Source organism: Amia ocellicauda, chromosome 19, assembly GCF_036373705.1.
Source record: "Amia ocellicauda isolate fAmiCal2 chromosome 19, fAmiCal2.hap1, whole genome shotgun sequence".
In the NCBI taxonomy this organism is placed as follows: domain Eukaryota; kingdom Metazoa; phylum Chordata; class Actinopteri; order Amiiformes; family Amiidae; genus Amia; species Amia ocellicauda.
In genome coordinates, this window is record NC_089868.1 from 4,221,051 (window position 1) to 4,247,756 (window position 26,706).

General features: G+C 37.1%; 1 protein-coding gene across 2 annotated transcripts in view; it reads right to left on the reverse strand.

Annotated features, from left to right (window-relative positions):
• spata6 (spermatogenesis associated 6) overlaps window positions 1-25,739 on the reverse strand; it is a 56,296-nt gene extending 30,557 nt beyond the window's left edge. Inside the window, exons 1-8 of one of the 2 annotated variants that reach the window (XM_066692048.1) lie at window positions 25,585-25,739; window positions 24,502-24,639; window positions 24,243-24,291; window positions 24,108-24,149; window positions 23,670-23,794; window positions 12,088-12,168; window positions 7,606-7,863; window positions 2,337-2,445 (exon numbers count right to left, since the gene is read on the reverse strand). In XM_066692048.1, coding sequence (XP_066548145.1) covers window positions 2,337-2,445; window positions 7,606-7,863; window positions 12,088-12,168; window positions 23,670-23,794; window positions 24,108-24,149; window positions 24,243-24,291; window positions 24,502-24,639; window positions 25,585-25,632 — 850 coding nt within the window. In that variant the 5' untranslated portion in view covers window positions 25,633-25,739. Of the gene's footprint in view, window positions 1-2,336; window positions 2,446-7,596; window positions 7,864-12,087; window positions 12,169-23,669; window positions 23,795-24,107; window positions 24,150-24,242; window positions 24,292-24,501; window positions 24,640-25,584 lie in introns of both variants that reach the window. The other variant, XM_066692047.1, reaches the window with a different exon arrangement.
• Window positions 25,740-26,706: the final 967 nt, after the last annotated feature.

Here is a 26,706-nt window from a genome sequence, read left to right on the forward strand (position 1 = left end):
AAAAATGAATTTCAAAAAAGTTATAAATTGATTTGCATGTTAATGAGTGAAATAAGTATTTGATCCCCTATCAATCAGCAAGATTTCTGGCTCCCAGGTGTCTTTTATACAGGTAACGAGCTGAGATTAGGAGCACTCTCTTAAAGGGAGTGCTCCTAATCTCAGCTCGTTACCTGTATAAAAGACACCTGTCCACAGAAGCAATCAATCAATCAGAAACCAAACTCTCCACCATGGCCAAGACCAAAGAGCTGTCCAAGGATGTCAGGGACAAGATTGTAGACCTACACAAGGCTGGAATGGGCTACAAGACCATCGCCAAGCAGCTTGGTGAGAAGGTGACAACAGTTGGTGCGATTATTCGCAAATGGAAGAAACACAAAATAACTGTCAGTCTCCCTCGGTCTGGGGCTCCATGCAAGATCTCACCTCGTGGAGTTTCAATGATGATGAGAACGGTGAGGAATCAGCCCAGAACTACATGGAAGGATCTTGTTAATGATCTCAAGGCAGCTGGGACCATAGTCACCAAGAAAACAATTGGTAACACACTACACCGTGAAGGACTGAAATCCTGCAGCGCCTGCAAGGTCCCCCTGCTCAAGAAAGCACATGTACAGGCCCGTCTGAAGTTTGCCAATGAACATCTGAATGATTCAGAGGAGAACTGGGTGAAAGTGTTGTGGTCAGATGAGACCACAATCGAGCTCTTTGGCATCAACTCAACTCGCCGTGTTTGGAGGAGGAGGAATGACCCCAAGAACTCCATCCCCACCGTCAAACATGGAGGTGGAAACATTATGCTTTGGGGGTGTTTTTCTGCTAAGGGGGCAGGACAACTGCACCGCATCAAAGGGACGATGGACAGGGCCATGTACTGTCAAATCTTGGGTGAGACCCTCCTTCCCTCAGCCAGGGCATTAAAAATGGGTCGTGGATGGGTATTCCAGCATGACAGTGACCCAAAACACAAAGCCAAAGCAACAAAGGAGTGGCTCAAGAAGAAGCACATTAAGGTCCTGGAGTGGCCTAGCCAGTCTCCAGACCTTAATCCCATAGAAAATCTGTGGAGGGAGCTGAAGGTTCGAGTTGCCAAACGTCAGCCTCGAAACCTTAATGACTTGGAGAGGATCTGCAAAGAGGAGTGGGACAAAATCCCTCCTGAGATGTGTGCAAACCTGGTGGCCAACTACAAGAAACGTCTGACCTCTGTGATTGCCTACAAGGGTTTTGCCACCAAGTACTAAGTCGAAGGGGTCAAATACTTATTTCCCTCATTAACATGCAAATCAATTTATAACTTTTTTGAAATGCATTTTTCTGGATTTTGTTGTTGTTATTCTGTCTCTCACTGTTAAAATACACAATTATACACTGATCATTTCTTTGTCAGTGGGCAAACGTACAAAATCAGCAGGGGATCAAATACTTTTTTCCCTCACTGTATGTAGTTCCACTGTTCCAGGCCTGCCCTACATGATAATCTAATGTGCTCGAATGCTTGGGGTTTGATCACAATATAATAGGGACGGGAAAGACTGACTCTATGCAGCTCATTCTCTATGTAATGACCGAAATATCAATCACACCTTGAAACTGGTCATGGTATGATATTATCGAAGTAGAAAACATTTGTTATGTTGTAATAGTAGTATACCACTACAATCATAATATCTAGTTTGTTACAGTTAATTTTCACAGGATCTAGATCCAGTCTAAATAATGTATGTGCACAAAAATAATTATCACCATTTTAAAATTAACATACCTGATGGTTACCAATCTGTCACAAAGTGGCACAAGTACTTTATCATCACCATCCTGAGAGTGTGACTTGGCATCTCCTCTATTTACAGGGCACACATCAGATGGAAACCATATGGAACCTTTTGATCAGCAAAGTTCCACTGAACTATACCAGGTAAGGCGTAATTGGTTCTAAAATTCAGTTTATTGATGTGTCCTACGCGTTTTGTACAATGGCTTCCATAACCACAGAGCGCACAACACTTTTTTTGCAAATGTCAACCTTCCTAATATAATCACCCAAGTATGTCTATGTTGGTATTTTGTTCATAGTCACTGTAACACTCCGCTGGAGTCTTTCACATTGTTTTTCTTATTAACTTCTCAAGCAAGATGTTCCTTCTTCTAAAACTAGATCTAGTGTGTGTAGAGTAATTCAGCACCAGAATTCATCTTGGCAGAGGTGTAGTGCTTCAATTACACGTAAACGTCTTTCCATTTACAGGCAGCTTAAAGTCCTGTCTTGTTCACAGTCACTACGGTGCCATATGGTAACACTAAGTAAAATACCTTTAAATACACAAACATACCTTCACAAACCCTGAGACCAGATGAGTTACTTTGCCTTGGGCTTCTCTTGGTGGATGAGAGCTGATAAGACCGAGGAGGATTATCAGCTGCAGTTGGCTTACAGGACACCTACGAAGAACAAATTACATATTTTTTCAAACCTAAAAAGGTTATACAACAGAAGAGGGGTATTGCACACGAAAGATGTACACAATATGTGCTGCATTGTAAAACTACAATACATATAGTATTAGTGATCTTTGTCTGAAGATAAACTATGATATCTCTATCTCTGTTGAAGTCTATTTATATGCAAAAGTAGGGACTTGTAAATCTTACAAGTACAAATGCATGCAATTATACAAATGAAATATTTCCATACAAACACCAGAACTTCGGGTGAAGTTGTGGAAAGCTTGTAAAATTGTTTTTTTTAAGCAGGTTTAAACAGAATCTTTCATTTTAATTACCAGAAAACAAATAAAGCCACGCATGTATTCATTAAGACCCTGCAGTTGCTAAAGATGGATCACTCTGTGTTGTACAGTTAATTTTACTTGTCAATTAATGTAGGTTAAATACTAAGAATTGCAAAAAGTATTGCATAGATTATGCTTTTGTGACATGCATTTGGAAGTGAATTACTTACATTCTGTCAAAAGCAAACACTTTCTGAACACCTTCAAGTGCACATATAAATGTTGTGTTCATTTCACTGCTTTTGAATTAAAATTTCAAATGCATTTCAAATTAAATGACATGGGCAAATTAATTTGTACTTGAATCCAATCCTGTCTTTGCACTCACAAACACCCATGTAGCTCAAGAAATATTCGCTCCTTTGATGGTTATCTTCAGAGAGCCATCGGGTGCAGAATGCATTGTGAAGCCAATTTGTTTTTGCTTGCTGTAGGAAGAAGTGTGTTTCCAAAGCAGTAATTGGAGACTTAGAGCATTGCTTCAGTGTCCAGAATATTGGGAGTTCGTTCTTGATGTCCTTGATGCTTGCAGCCACTGTCGATTCAATATATTTTCAATTACCAGCTATTACACATTTGCTGGTTCCTTATGGATCCTAAGCTCTATGCATCTCAGACTGCAGAAAAATGTTGTATCCTGTGGTCCAGTTTACTAAGACAAATGTGAATGCATAAACAGATAGATTAAAGTAAAGTAATTTACTCTTGGGCAGAAGAGATTAAAAGGGGATCAAAAGTCATGGAGTAAACCCCAAGGACCAATTTCAGCTTAACAATGAGATAAGAAATGAAAATTCAGCAACATTTAAAAGTAGGAGCCACAACTTCTTTACAGTTGCCAGGGTCTGGAACAAGCCACATGATGAAGCCGACACTCTGGTTGCTTCGATTTGCTAGTACTGGGTTTACTAAAAATATGACATTGTACTACTATTGCTACCACTGTTTAAGTATTTTTCTGGGATATTGAAATCCCATTACACAACACTTAAATCAATAAATTAAAAAAAAAAAACAATCAATCACTCAATAAATAAAAGGTGTCCATCAGAGTCACTTGTAATCTTTAATTAAATATTGAATATAGTTTTTAGCTTCTAGGAGGAATTTAAAATGAAGAATATTTTTCTACAGCACCTCACTTCTCCCATTGATTTCAGCAATTTATATAACTTTCATTGACTTAAATTTAAATCACGTCACTCCAATTATAAAGCAATATTATCACTCTCTGTAATGAAATTAGCCATTTGCCTGCTCATAAACAAGTACACAGACTTTAAACACACATCGATAATGCATTAGCTTGGCTAAGCTTTTTCATTAAGGCCCTATTTGGTTAATCAGACTGACTTCCCTTTACCTTGGTTAATTTGTGCCCTGGGATTAATTTTTTAAATGTTCGGTTTTAAAAGACGCACATCACAAAATACAATATTGAGCTATCTAAACCAAAGCTGCTGTTCATTGTTAATGACGTGGATGATTTGATATTTACACCCAAGGACTTCCTCATGTTATTCTATTCAATATGTAAAACCATATTTCTGAACTGAAAACTTAAAATAGAATTTGAATATCTGCATTTCAGTCCTTGACAGATATATGTACTGAATATATGCATCTGTCTAGGCTCTGGGCCAGATATTTAAACTAAACGCAATTTAAAATGCCTGCCGTGCAAGAAAAATGCGACTTGGCCAAAAAAAAAAAAAAAAAGAGAGATACAAACACGGCACAATGTTTTACAGGTTTTTTTTTTTTTCTGTACTTCACAAACCTGTTTGTGCCATTCTAATAGTCGAATAAGTCAACTAAGCCGGGACACACCAGCATGTAGCATCGCGTAGCTTCACCTCATGTCAATTTTTAAAATAATGGGTGTCAATGCACCCAGACACACCAGCGCGTCGCATCACAATTTCTCCCAGAGCAATTTTGGATGCGATGCTTGGGAGTTGCGTGGCTCTCGACCAATAGCAATCCAATCCTATATCTATATAATATTGCCTCTTCGTACAGAACTTAAAAAAAAAGTGGAATTGGGTGTGCAGTAACAAAGAAGCATTAGAAGTAAGCGAGCATAATTCAGAGCTGAGGTCCAAATAACAATACGTATTTCAATTAGGGATATTTAAGGGAGACCATAAAGACAGAAGACTTTAGGTTTCTCATTATTCTGCAGCAAAATAAAATGCATTTCAGAGTTTTTCTTGTTCTCGCTTGAGCTAATTAATTATGCATCTGCAAAAGACAAAAAACAAAAAAGGACATTTCTTGCAAAATATTTACTACTGAAATTGTGTCTCCTTTGAGTCATCACACCACATTTGTTGAGCTATCCAAGAGTTCTTTACTGAGAGAAGTTAAATGACCATCTTATCTACCCCCCTCTTGCTCATAGTTTCAAAGATAAAGGAGCCTTACTCTTCTCACTGTCCCTTGTGTCACTTGTAATACTCTCTCCAGATCAATGAAAGATGAGAAATAACTGGGGACCAGTTTCAGGTATATTTCTCATCCATTGCCTCTGTCAAGGGTGACTAAAAGAGCTCAACACAAATTCAGCTACATACTGATAAACAAGAGCAAGCACTCAAGGCTATTACACTCCTTGGCATATGGATGTTCTACAATATTATGATATAAAGTAATTTACCACACAACTTTATCAAAGGCAACTTACATGTATGGGCCTTTGAAATCAGAAGGAATCATGGAATTCAGAGGAAAGAAAAAAAACAATTTCACAGTCAGTTTAAAGGGGAACTCCACTGAAAATCCATATTTACTCTCATAAGAGTAAGAGGTTATTCTATAAGTAGAAACATATTCTGTGTTTTTCATGTCCAGCTCATTCTATGTACCAGATATTAGAGATCGAGGAATATGCCATGACATGAGGGTGATAACTTTGGAGCTGCTTTGCTGGAAGTCAATGGAGAAAATCATTAAAAAAAAGGAAAAATTGCACATTTTATTTCACCACCCAGAACTGTCATTATTAGTTTACATAATTATTTTATTCCAGGCACTGCTCTGTAGGCTACAGCAGAGTGCAAACTGCGCACATGGATTCTCCAAAGGGGAATCCACCTATACATTATTCACAATGTATTTTAAATATGTTGATAACAAATCTTTTTTTTTCTTAAATGTAAATGGTAAATTCAGCACCTGATAATTGGGGACAAAGACAGGGCTTGCTTTGAGATTCTGTATAGATATCCCAAGCTTTGGTGTGTGAAGAAGGTATCTCCTTTTCAAATAAGTTTTACCAAGTTCAGTAGCATTTTGAATTATTGGGTGTCCTTCAGTAAAAAAAGTTTGTCTTCCTCAGCTACAGCATATGTCCATGTTTTAGTCAAGACCCCGAGCACACGAGAGCGGGGGATGGAGTGTGAGCAAGATTGCAAACTATTCTTTTTGGCATTCATGCATTACTTTGGCCAGGCAGCACTGATTTATGGTGGGCCTGAATATAACTGCGGGAAATTTTGTGTTTTGTACTTTGAAGTCATATGCAGTATTTAACAGCAGTTTTTTATGCAACAATGTTGTCTTGATGATTTTGCTGGACTGAATTTTGTTAAGGAAATTGAACATGGACCTTTAATCAAATGAGTTTTAAAAGCAAAAGCCTGCCTTTTCTTTTGCTTCCAAATATAGTGTTTAAAACAAAAGTCAAAGAAAAAAAGAAATTAGATTAAATGCTAAATGCCTTGCATTATTACTAAATACCAGTATCAGATCTGCATCACCAGTACTTATCAGTTTTCTGTTTTGGTCCTGAAAATCGTTATCGATATACCCCTACTGTTAAGAATTAATGGTAAGAATGTTATCAGCAATGTTTCTATCACTGCAGTAATGATAAAACCAGGTTCTCTCATTTAACAGTTTGGTATTGGAATGTGTTATCACATGTTTTTGCATCTTTAACATCCAGGATACCGTTTTTGATTGTTATTTGTCCTTGGATTGAGTTTTCTATTTAAAATGCATATATAGGACTGAAAAAAGGAGGAACGGGTTGTGGGAGTCTAGAACAATCCACAATTCAAAATGTCGAAGCGGATTTTCTTTTTTAAGACAAGGGTTGGATTTGGTATGTATATTTTTCATTAGATGACACCATTTCATTTTTTGTTTGTTTTATTAGGTTTTTAAGAGCATAAAGAAGTGAAAAACAAAACTTGAGACTCTCCTAAATGAGGTCTTTGTATCACTTGTTTAGGGATAAGTACTATATATATATATATATATATATATATATATCACCATTTATAATATCACTATTCTCACAAGTCAACTGTCAGAAAGCTATAGCTGCATTGCTTTAAATGGGGAACTATGTAATGGCAAAAGACTCTTGTGCGGTGTTCCTCAAATCCAGTTCTTGAGGGCCAGAGTATTTCTGGTTTTCATTCCACTCGAGCCCTGTATTAGTAAACCGAACAAAATGGACTTAACAGCATCAACTTCACCCCTTTCCTAGGTCTGAAGCAGTGGATGATGGCTGAGGAACCCCTGGTCCTGGAGGCCTGCAGTGTCTTAACGCTCAGTTACTTAATTGAACCATTTACTTGCTAAACTAATCAAATTAAGCATTGATTCTAGGTTGTAAGCTGGCAGGGATGTAAAGTATCTTACAAAACCCACCTGAGACTACAGCCCTCCAGGTTAAAAGGTCTCCACCACTGAATAAAACAGAGCTAGAAAACCTGATGGATCATGGATGGCCTTTGCGAAATGGGACACGGCTCAAGAGGGTGACAGACAGAGGAGATTAAATACATACATGTCGCACCACAAAAGGAGGCTGGCTGTCTGTCTCTTTCTTGAACTTGTAAGGCCCCAGATTTAGGTGGTGGAGTCTCTGCCTGGCCTCTTCTGACATCTCACACATGCGCCTCTTCGTGTATGGAGAGGGGGAGCGTGACTGGGAGGCCACAGTGGGCTGCTCATAGCTGCAGGTGGACAGCTTCTTTGAGGCTGAAGAGAGAGCAGCAGGGCTCCTCCTGACTTTTCTTTCGCAATGGGGTTTGACCGGTGTGGGACGGAGGGGCTGTGGAAACAAAGTGAGTTTATTTTAGGATCTAGCAAAGGTAGTTCAATGGAAAAGTTTTGGAACAATCTAAACCACTCCCCTTTTCCCTCCAGTACAATACTAATATTCCCTCCTTGGCAAATGACTCCAATGATTCCAATAGCAGCTAACATAATTTTGAATTGCAATAACCATTTTCCTGCAGGCGATGTTAAATAAATGCGTTTAAAACAAAATGTATGTTAATTGCATTTGATGGCCAGCTCCAGCATAATATGATAATGACATTACATGGCTATAAAAACAAAGATAATTTAAATGCTAATTGGAACATCACAGCATATTAACTCATTTTAAAAAGCGAAATAAATAAATCCTGAATGCTATTTGAAGTAGAAAATGTAAACAGTTTTTTTCCCCTTCTTTTCATTGTTTTTTTTTTTTTTTTTTGGGGGGGGGGGGGGGCTCTGTTGGAACACAAAATAAGCCTTCTCATTTGCTGAGCCTTGCTTTTATTATGAGATTAGTCTGTGTGCTGGTTTTGGTAATGGGTGATAAAGAGGATGTCCTTGAAACTACAAAGTAATGCACCACAAATAGCTTATTAAAAGAGATGTGAAGCTCTGTTCCAAAAGCATGCAAATAGGAACTGAAGTAACCATTTCAAATGACTGGCGTTTTAAAACAAAGATCTTTGCAAAAACTAAATAGAAATAATACTTAACAGTAACAAATTAACTGAGATGACAGTATAACTTTCAGAAATGCTGCAACTTAGAGTATACTAATTAGTACTTGGTATAAGGACTGTTCTTCTGTATCATATGACAGTAGTAGATCTCTAGCTATTTCATGTTTTCAGATCACACTACAACTAGCCTAGTTTTATTTAACAATAACATTTTAAAAATCACTATGATCAAAAATTGCTTACTTTCCAATTTTTGTGATAAGTGACAAACTAACCATTATTTAAAATATTTAAAATGTACCATTAGAACACCATCATGGGAGGAACATGTATATTTATCTATATTAATAATTCTATTGATGATGAAAGCAATTACATAAATACCTGAGATTTTAAAAGTATATTTTTTCCATTCATGATTTTCCTTTCTTTTCTGCAAACACATTTGAAATGTAAATTCTCCAAAGTAGGATAACCTTACAATTAAATGTTCCGAAAGTATACACTTAACTGTGACAATGCATTATCTGGAATACCAACACTGGCCAAAACTAAAATATAAAGCTACACTCATATCTATTTTAGTAATTTCAGTAGAGACAACCTTAACTCTCCATGTAAAAAACAGCACATCACATTATAAAACCAAGGCTCAGCATATTAAAACCCTCTTCCCAATCATAAAAAACAATGACTTCAGCTAAATTTATTTTTATTGTATGTAAAGCACAGTGTTCATTTCATCAGCGAAAACCATGACGAAAAATAATCATCAACGACCTATTTTCAGTGACGATAACAAGACGAAATACTGTGAAAAAAATGATAACTAAAAATAAATGTCTTCTAATTTTAGTTGACTAAAATGTGACAAAACAAGATCACCACATGACTAATGGACATAAATTACAGTATTTTGCGAGGCGGCTGGTCAGGGTGCCGTTTCATGGTCTAATCATAATTATACATGCCTTGACTCGGACATTGAGTTTGTGTAGCGCAAATAATCGCAGTTCTGCGCAGATCTGTGCTGCTCCACAAATGTGATGGGTGGGATTCTGCAGATCTGCACAAAACGCCGGAAATCTGCGGAAGAGAATGTGACCCAATAGTACACAAGCGTGTGTTTCGCTAAACGTTGAACGCGCTTGGTGTGGTTTACTGTATTGGGCTTACTGTGAAGTTGATACAGATTGTGTGACGTTATACGTTTTGTATGTATATAGGACTAGTAAGTGCTGGTCTTGTAATTAATAAAGTTAGGATCTAATTGGTTAACTAATAAGTACAGTAAGCCATATTATGCGCTCACAGAATGAATCGCAATTCAAGCTTGGCTATATTAGGGCTTAACAATATGCTTATGCTTTTAATATCACTTTAAATATCCAATCTTTTGTGTATCTGTGGGGGAAGTCTTTGAAAATTAGATGTTAATGCAAAAGCCATTTTGAAATGTTAATATTGTCAGCAAATGTGCGTACTGTAATACAAAAATACAAATGGCATGATTATGTTTGTATTTTTACGTAAATAACACGTGCATAAACGGAAAATGAAAATGCAACTGTGGGATTACATTTGTATTTGAATAAAGTCCACTATATGCTTCCATACTCTTCTTGTACTCTATTCTTATTACAAAAAATGTCAAGAGAGACTTCAAACTTGAAACAAATTGAATTAGTCATTTGTGACCATGAAGTTTACAATAGGTGTTTGTGACTTTAAATTTAAAATGAAGTCAATCAATATGTTTGTTTTGCATCCATCCACTAATTGATGTAAACACCCGCATCAGACATAATATATAATGGTGATAATGAAGTAAAAATAAAATAAATGACTAAAATGTGACTAAAATTACATTGACTAAAACTAGACTAAAATGACAGGAGTTGTCGTCGACTAATATGATCTAAATTAATGAAACATTGAATGACTAAAATGTGGCTAAAACTGATAAGCATTTTAGTCAAAATAGTAAGACAAAACTAAATCTAAAATAGCTGCCAAAATTAACACTGGTAAGCAAGCAATAACTCACTCAATCACAATGAACTTGGGATACAGTACAGAATAATGTGCCGTTGAAAAATAAACGCCACTTCTCAGTAACGCAAAAGAAAACACAGGCTACCAAAAATACAAAAGAAACTATTTTGTCTAAATTGTTTTAATTTCACTCCTTGTCATATCTATCTAGTCATATGTCCTCAGATGTACTAATTAATTTCACTTGCTCACATCTTCATAGAAAAAAAGTATATTAATGAATGTTCACACTACTATATGGTAAATTAAAATAAAATGCGTAGCTGGTAAACAATTGAGGTTTTTTTTTCTTCTACCAAGTATGAAAAAAGTATTTGATATGAATCTGAACTTTACTGTAGTGGACAGCACAATGCAAATATCAGGTGAAAAGTGCATTTTGAAATTGTGAATGGGACCACACAACTTTAAGCACTAATCCGAATTATGCATTAACGCATTTAAGCATGTTTCCACTAAAAACAATGCATTTCAAAATGGGACCGGCTGTTTGCTATACAATAACACGCAGTATGCAATAATCCGATATGCAATTAGAAGGATTCGACATTTCATTTGCATTGAGATTGAGATTGAGTAATGATTACAATGCTGCATGTGCAATGGAGACGTGGTGGGCAGGAGGTCAAAACGCTAGATGGCCTATTGAAGGTAAACTGTGAAAGTGGTTTAAAGCACAGAAAACTCCACAGAAACACAGCATATGCACTACAGTAACACTGATTAAATTAAGTAAGGGCCGGATTAAATCAAACCTTTACCTTTTTCTAATTTAATTTAAGTGTATTAAGTGTGAAATTTTGCAATAAAAAGTTACTGTTTTTAAAGAAGGAGTGTTGCAATATTTTTTTTCATTATTTCAATTTAAAGTATTATTCAAATGAGTGTATAAATTAATTTTGGGTTATACTAAATGCTTTGTAAAATAGAGATTGTTTAAAGGTTTAAATTAGTACTTAGCAAATAGAGTTTAAATGCAAATTATAATGGATGGGACCTCTACTATGAGTAGAATTTGGTGATCTAATGTTTGTTAAGGGGGAGGGGTTAGGGAGAATTTTATCCGGGCCAGTAAAATCATTAGCTCAGTGGCCCAAGGGGCCAGTACTTATAAACCTAAATGTAGAACCAGGTTTATGAACTTCTGACCACCACTCCTTCGATTTCAACATAAGGTGATACTTACACCAAAAAGGCAACCTTCTCAACCAAAATAGACATTAACCACACCATTTCATTCTTAGTAGTAAAACTTTAGCATTTGTTTGCTTTATCACATTTTGAGCTCAAATTTTGGAGAAGAAGGACAGAAGGCATGCCTGCTCTGAACAGGGTATTGGGAGTAATGTCAATAAGCACCATAGTGGAGCAGACCAAAGTTATTTTCCAGTCTTTTTCTTTAAAACCAAGCTTCAAAATGCAAAAAAAAAAAAAAAAAAACACCAATAGGATCTCAGTAACAAGGAAATTAAGTGGTTCACATAGAAAATACTTACAGGAGATGGGTGTCGGTTCCCTTTGACATCACACTCCGTAATGATGGATGTTGTTGAAAACTCCACTTTGGGAGCAATTCCCTAGGAGAAGGACAGAAGAGAGATATATGTAAAGGCAATGGCAGGAACATCAGACAGATAGTACCGAGTACCTGACCACCTTCCAGTGATTATTCAAGACACATCTGTTCAAGATTGTACTTGTAATACAGCAGCTTATTCTCCCGAGTTGTTCAGCACAATTTCGCTCAAAATAATAATATGTATCTAATTAAGTTAATGATTAAAAATGATTTAATGACGTTGTTACCTGTTAAAACAAGCCTTCCAAATCTTGACTGCTGCAACCAAGAGTGTTAGGCTCATTTAAATTGTTCCATTTCAGTGAACAAATCATCAACTGAATCCAAATAATCAAATGAATCCAAAATGCCCATCACTAATAATTCGTGAAGAAACAAGGCAGCTCTAAGGACTGTCTGTATTGCATGTATCCATAAACATCAATTGTTCAACACTCAAATTGGTTAAATAACCTTGCAAACTCAGTAATGTTGCTGAATAGACAAGACAACTCCCCTCTTTCAACCCACATTGTAGAGGAGGAAAAAATGTTTCACCTGTATTGCGATACAAATGAGAAACCATACTTTGGGATGGGACAATTTATATTATCTTTTAAATTGGTTATTTAAGGTTATTTTTTATGCACTTTCCACTTTCTCATTTCTCATTACCACAATGTGTCCCCAATTCAAAAAGTTTGTTCATTGCCCTGTCAAAATCATAACAATATTGTCAATAAAGTTTTATCCTCCCATGATGCATCAACAAGAGGAGAAGATCAAAGATGGACACAAAGTATACAAGTCTCCTCACTTTTATTCACAAAAATGTTGTACTTGTATCTAAACCCCCTGTTCCCGACACTATACACTCACCTAAAGGATTATTAGGAACACCTGTTCAATTTCTCATTAATGCAATTATCTAACCAACCAATCATATGGCAGTTGCTTCAATGCATTTAGGGGTGTGGTCCTGGTCAAGACAATCTCCTGAACTCCAAACTGAATGTCTGAATGGGAAAGAAAGGTGATTTAAGCAATTTTGAGCGTGGCATGGTTGTTGGTGCCAGACAGGCCGGTCTGAGTATTTCACAATCTGCTCAGTTACTGGGATTTTCACGCACAACCATTTCTAGGGTTTACAAAGAATGGTGTGAAAAGGGAAAAACATCCAGTATGCGGCAGTCCTGTGGGCGAAAATGCCTTGTTGATGCTAGAGGTCAGAGGAGAATGGGCCGACTGATTCAAGCTGATAGAAGAGCAACTTTGACTGAAATAACCACTCGTTACAACCGAGGTATGCAGCAAAGCATTTGTGAAGCCACAACACGTACAACCTTGAGGCGGATGGGCTACAACAGCAGAAGACCCCACCGGATACCACTCATCTCCACTACAAATAGGAAAAAGAGGCTACAATTTGCACAAGCTCACCAAAATTGGACAGTTAAAGACTGGATAAATGTTGCCTGGTCTGATGAGTCTCGATTTCTGTTGAGACATTCAGATGGTAGAGTCAGAATTTGGCGTAAACAGAATGAGAACATGGATCCATCATGCCTTGTTACCACTGTGCAGGCTGGTGGTGGTGGTGTAATGGTGTGGGGGATGTTTTCTTGGCACACTTTAGGCCCCTTAGTGCCAATTGGGCATCGTTTAAATGCCACGGCCTACCTGAGCATTGTTTCTGACCATGTCCATCCCTTTATGACCACCATGTACCCATCCTCTGATGGCTACTTCCAGCAGGATAATGCACCATGTCACAAAGGTCGAATCATTTCAAATTGGTTTCTTGAACATGACAATGAGTTCACTGTACTAAACTGGCCCCCACAGTCACCAGATCTCAACCCAATAGAGCATCTTTGGGATGTGGTGGAACGGGAGCTTCGTGCCCTGGATGTGCATCCCACAAATCTCCATCAACTGCAAGATGCTATGCTATCAATATGGGCCAACATTTCTAAAGAATGCTTTCAGCACCTTGTTGAATCAATGCCACGTAGAATTAAGGCAGTTCTGAAGGCGAAAGGGGGTCAAACACAGTATTAGTATGGTGTTCCTAATAATCCTTTAGGTGAGTGTAGATTCTCATTACCACTATTGATGATAAATTGGTATCATCATTATTTGTATTATACATTTTTGATTAATATGACAGTATTTAAAATGCTGTACAAGATTATGTATTAATTTTTGCAGAGTCAAAAAGGATGCCCCTATTGTTAGCACGTTTCACTAGGCCTCCTCATCATTGCAATGTACTCTCATTACCACTATTTTGTGTACCCATTTTGGTAATGAGAACCTCAGTATTTGCAGTATTGATAAAAGCATATTTCTTAACTTGAACTTTTCTTTTTATCTGTAATATTAATGGATAATATTATTACATTTATATATTACGTTGTTGCCCAAGTTGACAGGTAGTGAGAAAATATTAAAGATGAACAATTACATTGTTATTATACTCAGGCGCGGATCCAGAATTACAGATCCAGATACATTTTTGGTGCCAAAATTTCAAAAGTTATGCCTTGGACGTTTACAGTGTAGCGTTGCAGTGATAGGAAAATCTATACTTATCCTTGAAATGATAAACCTTGTTGTTTTGTTTTTTTAATGGGTGAGGATGCTCAATTTTAGATTTTTGCCCCTCCTAGAAATATGCGTTTTCACTGGAAATCAGCTGTTTCCGCTGCTGATGTAGAAGTTTCTAGGTGAATTCAAGTCTCCTGTTGTGATGCATAAATTAATCAAAAACCTCTCCATAAATTAGTTTGAGGTACTTATTTATGTACAGGTGAGCAAGCCATTTAAGTATTTTAAAAGGGATAGAAATTAAACAAAATACAAAGAATATGTTGAGCTGCAAAGAGATCAGGAAAGCAAAGAGGGAAATAGAAAGAAACATAGCTCTTGGAACTAAACCTAATGCAAACAGCTTTTTTCAATACTACAACAGCAAGAGGTCAATAAAGGAGGAAGTGAAACAGATAAAGGGCAAAAATATTGGAAGTATCTTGGAAAACAATCAAGATGTGGCAAATGTTCGAAATTAGTATTTCACAGAGGTTTTTACTAAAGAAAAATCGGATAACATGCCATAGGTTAACAACCAGTCCAGTCAAATCCTAGGAGAGATCAGGATAAATGAGGAGGAGGTACTAAAGGGTTTAAAACCAAATGGAATTAAAACAATACGCAAGGAATTAAAAACAAACAAATCACCTGGGCCAGATGGTATATTTCCAATGGTACTTTAAGAAATTAGGGAAATTATTTATAGGCCGCTAAGTCAAATATTCCACATGACACTTAGAACAGGGGATGTGCCAGCTGACTGGAAGATGGCAAATGTCATACCAATCCACAAGAAAAGGGACAAAACTGAGCCTGGAAATTACAGACCAATCAGTCTCACCTGCATCACCTGTAAAATGTTGGAAAAAACATTTAATATGCTAATACTACAGAATTGTACTTAGTTGCGGCTTCATTTTTAGAAAGATGACACTTTCTTTTAATCATAAATGTAACCACTATGATGAACAGGTTTGTAGTTTGCTGTTAGTGGGTGGGTCAAAGTTTTGATTTAATCCGGCCCCATGTCTTACTAATTTATTAGAATATTTTGAACATGTAACTGTAGCTTTAGATCATGTGAAAGCATATGATATGATATATGTCATGGTCACAAGGACCGCAGGGCACAGAAAAGGGGACCCAGGTGCAGTGCTAGTAGAGGTGTCTGATAAGGCAAAAGGGCTAGGCAAGGACGTAGTCGAGGTCACAGGCGATGGTCGGGATCAAGAAGGCTGACCGAGAGACAGGACTGGGAGCACAAAGGAGCACAGCTTAGTGAAGCAGGCGGGACTGACAACACTTCGCCCTGAGTAGGGGCAGTGAGGGGTTTAAGAAGAGAACCAGAAACCAGGATGGGAGGTGCATGGCCAATGGGAGCAGAGGGAAAGAACAAGCGTGCACATGGGTGTGTAGGAATGTTAAGTGGAAGAGTGACAGCTGAAAGCAATGAGAATAGAAAGAAAAGGTAGGGAAACAGTGGCCTCTAGCGGTGGTAGAGGGTTAGGGCTTGGGAAGCATGACAATATACTTAGATTTTCAAAAAGCTTTTGATAAGGTCCACACCAAAGACTGATCCTCAAATTGGAAGCTGTAGGCAGCTCATCTGGAATACTGTGTACAGTTCTGGGCTCCACACTTCAAGAAAGATATCGCTGCTCTAGAGGCAGTTCAGAGGAGAGCAACCAGACTTATTCCAGGTCTGAAGGGAATGTCCTACTTGGAGAGACTGAGGGAACTGAACCTTTTCAGCCTGGAACAGAGGAGACTATGTGGGGACGTGACTCAAGTCTTCAAAATCATGAAGGGCATCGACCACATCAAACCATAGGAGCTTTTCCAGATCAGCAGGGACACACGGACCCGGGGACACAAATGGAAATTGGGCTTCAAGGCATTCAAAACGGAAAACAGGAGACATCTTCAGACAGAGAGTTGTCACAATCTGGAACAAACTCACCAGAGATGTGATTGAAGCTGAAAATTTGGGAACATTTAAAATCAGACTGGATAGGATCCTTGGATCACTCAGATATTAATGGACACTAAACGAGCATGATGGGTCAAATGGCCTCCTCTCGTTTGTAAACTTTCTTATGTTTTGGCTTTCATTGTAGAGCGCAAATATGTTTTGAGTAGTTTTACCGCACTGAATGATCACTTACCTGTTGCTGTCGTAACTGGCATAGTCGCAAAAATCCATTAATGAGTTCTCAGAATTGGGTAGGTACTGTTACCGACAGAGCATCTAAGACCCGCTTTGGTCGCATATCAACTGGCTGGTGTGCCCAATTCCACCCCCCTTCCACCGCCTCATGAATGAAGTTGTTTAAATCAGAAACTTTTAGATTTCTGAAAAATATTTAACTTAATTGGCAATGAAGACTACCATCCTGATACCTCCTCCTTTCAGTTTTAGTTTTAAATGTTTTCATCAAAATGGCAATAAAATAAAGTTTTCCTCATATACACCAAAGAAAATCAACACTGGGTGCACTGCATGTTCATTTTTTTACCTCCAATTTTAAATTCCTGACCCATGAATCTCAGGGTCTCAATCCGATGCTTTACAGATGAAAGTCTGCAAAAAATAATAGATTCTGCTCCAGTTTCACTTTCACTATTGAAGCTGGAAATCTATCAAACTGAGGTAAAGCCATTAATGGAGATGGTTTAGCCACTCTGGCCTAGGAACTCAGGAACAGTCTTGGGCATGATTTAAAGAATTACTGTTTTTCAAAATTTCCATGGCCCCTTCCCACTAAATACGCCACTGTTTTTTCTCTTAGACATTATGCATTTGATTAACTGCAAATGTCTGATTGTGACCGAAATAATAGAAGAGTTGAGGTCAAAAATCCATTTAAAAAAGGCATAGTTCAATTGTCTAAGAAATGCTCTAATTTGCAATCTTGGGGGATTCAATCAAAAATGTTCTGCTCATGAGCCCCCCTAAATGAAAATCCTCTATCCACCCCAAATACTTGATACTTATAAAATTACTTTAAAAACCTAGATAATTATATCACCTATGGACATTATGTTTCCTTTGATATGAAACACAGAATACAGTTTTTACACTTTCCTACACAGTGGTCTTTTCTGTTTCTTTTGTTGTTATTATAGTATTACTATTATTTTCAGGGCTGACTTTAATGCTACCCTAGTCAAGATTTTGGATTGGCAAGTAAAGTCTTGGATTTAATATGAGAGTCATTGGTACAGAGGAGGGTCTAGGGGTCTTCAACTACATCAATTATCATGTTTATATTAATTCAAAAGTAGGCAATACTAGGCATAAAATCTTGAATTTCTTTAATCTCAACCCCCTGGATGGATGTCGGCCCAGGTGACCACCTGTATAACTGTATGTCTGGAGCCAGCCCTGATTAACTTAAATTCAAGAAACATTTCTAGTGCTTTATGCTTTGATATTGATGCTGCACCATATCTATACATTTTACATTGCTTAATTAACTGCTGATTAACATGAAACATTAAATAAAATACTACTGCTCTCTACATAGGCTACTCAGTTACTCTCATTACCGAAATATTCACTCATTAGCGCAACCTGCTTAGCATTACCGAAATATGAAGTAATTTAATTATTATTACCTTAACTGCATCTTCAGTTAAGCTTTCCATAATATAGACCAACACTATGAGTTAAGCTGTTGTAGGAACTCAACACAATGTGTTAAGGTAAGTAATTAAACATGAATTATACCAAAAGTTACAATCGCATTCTTGAGGTATATTTTGGTAATGAGAAAATCTTGAAAATAAACTATACTAATAATGTAAAGAATTCTAGCTAGCTTAGAGCTACTTTTTATCATAGCAATTAAAAAAACATGTGAAAATAATCTCATTTCCCACTCTTGTGCTTGATAAATGTTATTGTGGTAATGAGAAATTTAATTCACTTAGTACAACAAAAGCAGTAACATGTATAAAAAATAAGTAAATCAACATTTATAGTGACTTTAGAAACTACTACGCATACTCCAAAAATAAATTTAGTCAATATAATTTTTAAAAATCTCAATAGGATCAATTTCATGAGAATCACCCAGTTGCTCTAGAGGCAGTTCAGAGGAGAGCAGCGATATATTTCTTGAAGTGTGGAGCCCAGACCTGTACACAGTATTCCAGATCAGGTCTAACTAGTGCATTGTACAAGTCTGAACATTACTGCCCTTGTTCTCAATGCTACACTTTTGACAATATACCCTAACACTCTGTTAGACTTTTTTATTGCTTCCCCACATTATGTGGACTCCTCTCTTTCCTCATCCAAACAAACTCATAGGTCTTTCTCATTGTTGTAATTATTATTGTTATTATTATTATCAGGATGATGATGATGATTTATTTCTTAGCAGATGCCCTTATCCAGGGTGATTTACAAAACATAAGAGCGTTAAAAAAAAAAAAATACATTCTAGAATTACAGATCAAGTCATAGTACAAATTACAAGTTCAAAACTACATAAGTGCAGAAGAAAAGATTTGTGAGCTACTAATTGCAGACAAGATGTGAAGTCACAGTTAATAGCTCAGGGGAAGGAACCACAGGGGCAAACAAACAACATGAGTACTAGCAATGTAAAAGCAAGTTGTACGATGAAAACTAGATATAAAGTTCAATTTAACAGAGCTGAGACCCACAGAGGAATAAAGTTAATTCTTATAGGTGTATTCCTCCCATAGTGTAATTATAGTGGAATTTTGTATTACCTGCAAGTAATACCTTGTACTTGTCCACATTGAATTTCATCTGCCAGATGTCGGCCCACAACTGAACAGTTCCTTTCAATAGCCTCTGTTGCGGAGATTGTATCTGCTGAGCCACCTATTTTAGTATCATCTGCAAATTTGACAAGTTTGCTAACAATCCCAGAGTCCAGATCATTAATATACACCGATCAGCCATAACATTATTACCACCTGCCTAATATTGTGTAGGTCCCCCTTTTGCCGCCAAAACAGCCCTGACCCGTTGAGGCATGGACTCCACTAGACCTCTGAAGGTGTGCTGTGGTATCTGGCACCAAGATGTTAGCAGCAGATCCTTTAAGTCCTGTAAGTTACGAGGTGGGGCCTCCATGGATCAGAATTGTTTGGCCAGCACATCCCACAGATGCTCGATTGGATTGAGATCTGGGGAATTTGGAGGCCTTGAACTCGTGATTCATCAGACCAGGCCACCTTCTTCCATTGCTCCTTGGTCCAGTTCTGATGCTCATGTGCCCATTGTAGGCCCTTTCGGCAGTGGACAGGTGTCAGCATGGGCACCCTGACTGGTCTATCACTGTTAAAATACACCTACCATTAAAATTATAGACTGATCATTTCTTTGTCAGTGGGCAAACGTACAAAACCAGCAGGGGATCAAATACTTTTTTCCCTCACTGTAATAATATTTGCTTGTACTACTAGTGTCTAGTGTAGACTATTGTCTTTTAAGCCACTTTTAAATGGTACTAACCTATATATGAAAAAGAAAAAAAACAATAGAATTTACCAAGGACTTTCCAATCCAATCCAATCCAGGTGACTAGATATTACAACTTAATGCTGAAAAAAATATATAGCTTGGTACGATTTTTTTTTTTTTTTTTAAATATGGTGAACATAATTTAGTTACCAAGCTAAAACTGATATGAGAACTAGTTTATATGACTAAATTCAAAGACATAGTGTAGTACTTTGTGAAGAAGAAATATTTATATTTACCTAAGTAAGTCTGTAAAGTAGAGATTACATTTTCATAAGTATTGCAATACCTTTATGATACATGGGTGGTGTATAGTGATGCATATTGTATCATGATTTTATTATATCATTTCACCCATACTCGTAGTATAAAGCACCTTTGTCATTTTTAAATGATTTGTATACTTTACAGCTAGAACTGACAACAAATGTTGAACCATTTGTGCATCCGGACTACAATGTTAACAATCACTTGTTTCTGTAGGGCACAAAATCACAAAATGCAGTACTGTAAACTGCCTTAATCATAATGTCTTCGTAAAGACCTAATACAAAAGCTTGTTGTTTGTCACATAATAATCTGTACAGAAACAAGTGATTGTTGACATTGTAGTGCAAAATTGGTTCAATAATGTTTTGTTGGTAAAAAAATAAATAAATCCACAAATCCTTTCATTTCCTTCAAATGAGGGAACAGGTTTCAAATTTAAATTAAAGTGAGAGATCCTGTTTTTTTTTTTTTTTTTTACATACAATTAAGTTCATTCACTTCTAGGTATCACTTAATGTAGTAAATATGATTTTTTCTGTGGCTGTCAAAGGTCAGTAACATAACTTTTTATTATACACATCTATCAAAATAAATGTTAAATGGTTATAAATATTCATTATGCGGGATGCAAGAGGGAGCAAAACTACCTCAAGGGTATCGGTGACAACTCAGATGTATTGGATTCAGCAAAATTAAATATAATAAAACCCCAAAAGACATTTAGTGTAGAAACCTAAATAAAATCAAACTGGTCTAACTAGTCCACTGCTTGTAACATATTAGAAGTACAAGGAGAATCAAATAGTAAATACTATAGTATATCATACAATATTTGAATTTGAATTAATAAAAAGAGATATCATTTCTACTGCTTTAAGGATTGTAATTGGCTTCAGAATATTAGGACACAAAGTCTGACAACTGCGACAGTGACTGTGTTAGAATTCCATTTTCTATATAATTGGGTTTGTATATTGAAAAGTATATCGACACAAATCCCTAAACTATGTGTCATTAGGTCTGGTCATTCTCAACCACCTCATACTGAAAGGAAATGTATACCTACCTATACATTATCAAATAACATTACAACTGTGAGTAGAAGTGTCAGGTTTATATAGCCTACATTGTCGACTGAAATTTTCTAATTGTATATCACAGTCATATCAGTTCCATTCCAATAGTCGTTTGTTTATCATAAAGCACCATTAACTTGCTCCCATCATTAGATGTATGGCTTGGAGATGTGCATTTGTTTTTTCAATGCTTATTGCGCTTATTCCTGGTGCTGCCCGCTACTGGACTTTCCAGGAAATGGCCGATCTGCTGCAGGAGGTAGCTAGTGTCATACACGATTCCAAATAAAATGATCATGATTAATTTTATTGTTTATTACTAAGAAAGAATAATTTAAGTATAATCTGAACATGTAGTTTACCAGTTAGTATATATTTAATTGTAATTTTCAGTTTTATTACTTGATTTTAAGATCCTTTTGCATGTATAGTGAGGGAAAAAAGTATTTGATCCCCTGCTGATTTTGTACGTTTGCCCACTGACAAAGAAATGATCAGTCTATAATTTTAATGGTAGGTGTATTTTAACAGTGAGAGACAGAATAACAACAAAAAAATCCAGAAAAACGCATTTCAAAAAAGTTATAAATTGATTTGCATGTTAATGAGTGAAATAAGTATTTCACCCCTTCGCTTAGTACTTGGTGGCAAAACCCTTTGTTGGCAATCACAGAGGTCAGACTTTTCTTGTAGTTGGCCACCAGGTTTGCACACATCTCAGGAGGGATTTTGTCCCACTCCTCTTTGCAGATCCTCTCCAAGTCATTAAGGTTTCGAGGCTGACATTTGGCAACTCGAACCTTCAGCTCCCTCCACAGATTTTCTCTGGGATTAAGGTCTGGAGACTGGCTAGGCCACTCCAGGACCTTAATGTGCTTCTTCTTGAGCCACTCCTTTGTTGCTTTGGCTGTGTGTTTTGGGTCATTGTCATGCTGGAATACCCATCCACGACCCATTTTCAATGCCCTGGCTGAAGGAAGGAGGTTCTCACCCAAGATTTGACAGTACATGGCCCCGTCCATCGTCCCTTTGATGCAGTGCAGTTGTCCTGCCCCCTTAGCAGAAAAACACCCCCAAAGCATAATGTTTCCACCTCCATGTTTGACGGTGGGGATGGTGTTCTTGGGGTCATTCCTCCTCCTCCAAACACGGCGAGTTGAGTTGATGCCAAAGAGCTCGATTTTGGTCTCATCTGACCACAACACTTTCACCCAGTTCTCCTCTGAATCATTCAGATGTTCAATGGCAAACTTCAGACGGGCCTGTACATGTGCTTTCTTGAGCAGGGGGACGTTGCGGGCGCTGCAGGATTTCAGTCCTTCACGGCGTAGTGTGTTACCAATTGTTTTCTTGGTGACTATGGTCCCAGCTGCCTTGAGATCATGAACAAGATCCTCCCGTGTAGTTGTGGGCTGATTCCTCACCGTTCTCATGATCATTGGAACTCCACGAGGTGAGATCCTGCATGGAGCCCCAGACCGAGGTAAACTGACAGTTATTTTGTGTTTCTTCCATTTGCGAATAATCGCACCAACTGTTGTCACCTTCTCACCAAGCTGCTTGGTGATGGTCTTGTAGCCCATTCCAGCCTTGTGTAGGTCTACAATCTTGTCCCTGACATCCATGGACAGCTCTTTGGTCTTGGCCATGGTGGAGAGTTTGGAATCTGATTGATTGATTGCTTCTGTGGACAGGTGTCTTTTATACAGGTAACGAGCTGAGATTAGGAGCACTCCCTTTAAGAGAGTGCTCCTAATCTCAGCTTGTTACCTGTATAAAAGACACCTGGGAGCCAGAAATCTTGCTGATTGATAGGGGATCAAATACTTATTTCCCTCATTAACATGCAAATCAATTTATAACTTTTGTGAAATGCATTTTTCTGGATTTTTTTGTTGTTATTCTGTCTCTCACTGTTAAAATACACCTACCATTAAAATTATCATTTCTTTGTCAGTGGGCAAACATACAAAATCAGCAGGGGATCAAATACTTTTTTCCCTCACTGTAACCACCGGGAAAGGAAAAAACTGCATTATACACTTGGTGTCTGAAGGTCCAGTCAAGACATGTACTCACAGGAAATGTGTGGGATCTCTTCATAAGGAGCTCACGCTCATAGCCTGGGTACTTGGGGGTCAGTCTGGGGCCAGGATACAGGAACTCTCTTGTGTGTTCTACTACAGTTGCTAAAGTTTCACCCGCTGCAGAAATCAAGGACACTAAATATTATAGTTATTTTGAACAAGCATATTAGAGAATTTCAAAATCTTCCATTTATTAAAACATAGCAGGACATTGTCTTCTTCACTTTTAAACACTACATGTTAACATTTATTCTATATGAACTAGCCACATAGTGTTCTCCAGAATATGAATCAATTGATAGATACAAACAATTGGAATCGTGTGATCTAAGGAACCTAATTTCTACATGACCTTAATCTATTTTAGGAAAATATCACAGAAGGGGACACATTCATACAGTATAATGCAATTTGGAATGGAAGACCTCACCTGGTGGAACAAGCTGAATTAGCTCAAAAAAGGCTGTATCAACTGCAAACACAGGAGGAAAAAAAGGTGGATTAATACTAATAGTATAAAGTACAAAACATTAAAAAATTCAAAACCCTGCAGAAGGTCACTCACGTTCTAGGAGATCAGCAATGTCACTTGGGTCTACTGCATCTTTAAAGGCCTTCACAAAAGGACATTGACATTAGGCACAGACATCAGCTTCTGACTGAAAAACAAATACTTATAATGGGGGAAATCCCCCCAAGCCTTATATACCTGTTTTTGAAGTGAATTCTAGGACTGTCAAATATTTTAAGCATAATAATGATATCTCCAAACATCTCCAATCAGACCAAAAAAACATTTTAGCATAATGGAAGACTACAGATACCTTTTCAAAAGACATCTTTTCGTGGAAAAGTAAAGGGAACACGGGAGGTACACACTTGGTCTTCTGGTATTTCCCCATGACACAAACACAGAGGTATACATCTTCCTGGTTTAAAAGCACCACCCCGGGGCACGTTATCTACAACACAAACAAAAACAGAAATTATCCTGCTGCCTTAAAACATTACCACTACAGTGATCCATTTTAAATGCCTATATTATCATATTCTACAATATCTGCTAGCAATTCATTTAGTAGTAAAATACATGAAAAGCAGTCACATTAAATAACTATACATCAAACCAAGTTTTATTATTTATTTTATTTTGAAATAAAACCTTCTATTGTGAATTATGCATATAGGTTAGTCTTGTTGGTTGTTGTTTAACAGCATATGGTGGCAAATGACATTTGTGTTCTCTAAATTCAGTATCACTACACAGTGGTATCAGTATGCAGAATTCAGGCATATCATTATAAAAATACTGGTTGGTCAAAATGTATCTCTTTATACTTCTGTTGTGACTCGAAATGTGAACACACGACAGCAACTCTCTCGGATTCAAATACGAGAAGATAATACCACGCCTCTTGTAGCGAAGATTTCCGAAATTCTGCGCAGATCTGCAAAATTCCATCGATCCCATTGGTGGAGAAGCATAGATCAGAGCGATACGAACCCGAATTGGTTGCACTAGATTTCATCCACCCACTAACGGGCAACAACAGTAAAATGCAATGCCCTGATTTGCGCAGCCGTGAGTCACTCAAAAATACCCCAACGGATATGTAGCCTCCACCTCCGTATTCATGAAGATTATACGCGGCGCACAATTACTTCGACTAATAATACTTGTGGCACTTTTTACGAAAGATTCGTAAGAGAGAAATGTGAAAAGATCTTGTAAATCAATCTACACAGAGACAATGTATCAGATTAAAATGTAATGTTAAGTATTGAATCTCGCATATCCCTAATTTAATGTCACATTGTCTTTATTTGGTAGTTACAGAAGCATGAGCATTATTGTTGCTAGTACCACACATAATATATTCCGTTAACATTTCTAAATGTATACTCACAGCATGGATTTCTACTTCGACGATACACTTCAGAACTTTAGAGGGCATTTTAGCAGTTCTGTAATCCTTATTCTGTGCAGTATTCCGACCAATGCTGTAATCCCGTTGTCATAGCTGCAGACCCATCCCGCTGGACGCTCGACAGTGAAACAGGAAGTGAAGCTAGTGATCATGTGACAATTTTAAAACACAACAGAACAGACCTGCAATTCTGCTGCTAGTTAACGTCGAATTATTTGATTGTTTGATAGCTTTGGGTAGTTCTTCAACCATCTCATATCTAGGCGTAATTACTTGCACTACGAAGTTAATTTAGTAAGGGTCTCGCAGCAGTCAATAATACTGTATTATTAACTTGTAAGCGACACAATTGAAATATAAACATTTTTTGAAATAAGTTCAGGAAATGAGACGTTTGGCTTTACATATTGATTCTACGCAAAAAATAAATAAATTATTATAATTAATATTTGAGTTAGACTGCAATCACCACAGTGAAAGAGAATATTGAATTCTTTAAAAAGCGATACAGTTTTTGTATGCTATGAGAATAACAATACATAGATAGTGTAGCACTGCAAAACTAAAATTCAAAGCTATTAGTCTTACTAATCAGAAAATATTGGGAAAAGTTTAAGCAATTTGGTAGGTAAAGGAACAGTAAATGTAACGAGAGAGTACAATATGATAAATAACATAAATCATAAATATATATTTTTCAAAAATGGTGACAATCTTTTTAATTTAAATAAATAAAATGTGCTGAGACCTAGACCAAGACGTCAAAATGTGGCCTTGAGGCCAGTCCCAAGAAGTATATCTGATATATATTGGCTATAACACAATGCAAATACATTAATAAAACCTTGATTTTAGAGACAATACTAGTTCCTGTTTAAGTTATTTTGCTACATTCAACTACTGTTCAATGATTATTGTCTGTACAGAAGAAAAGGTTGCAGTTCCATGCAGCAATATGGAAGTGCAAATGCAGATGTTTTCAAACTACATGCACAAGCAACTAATGCTAAAGGATCTTGTTGGTGTTGCCATAATGGTGTGATAAGTTTGCAGTGACGTATTTCCAGGGTATACATCTGATGAGATTGTGAAGGCATTTGG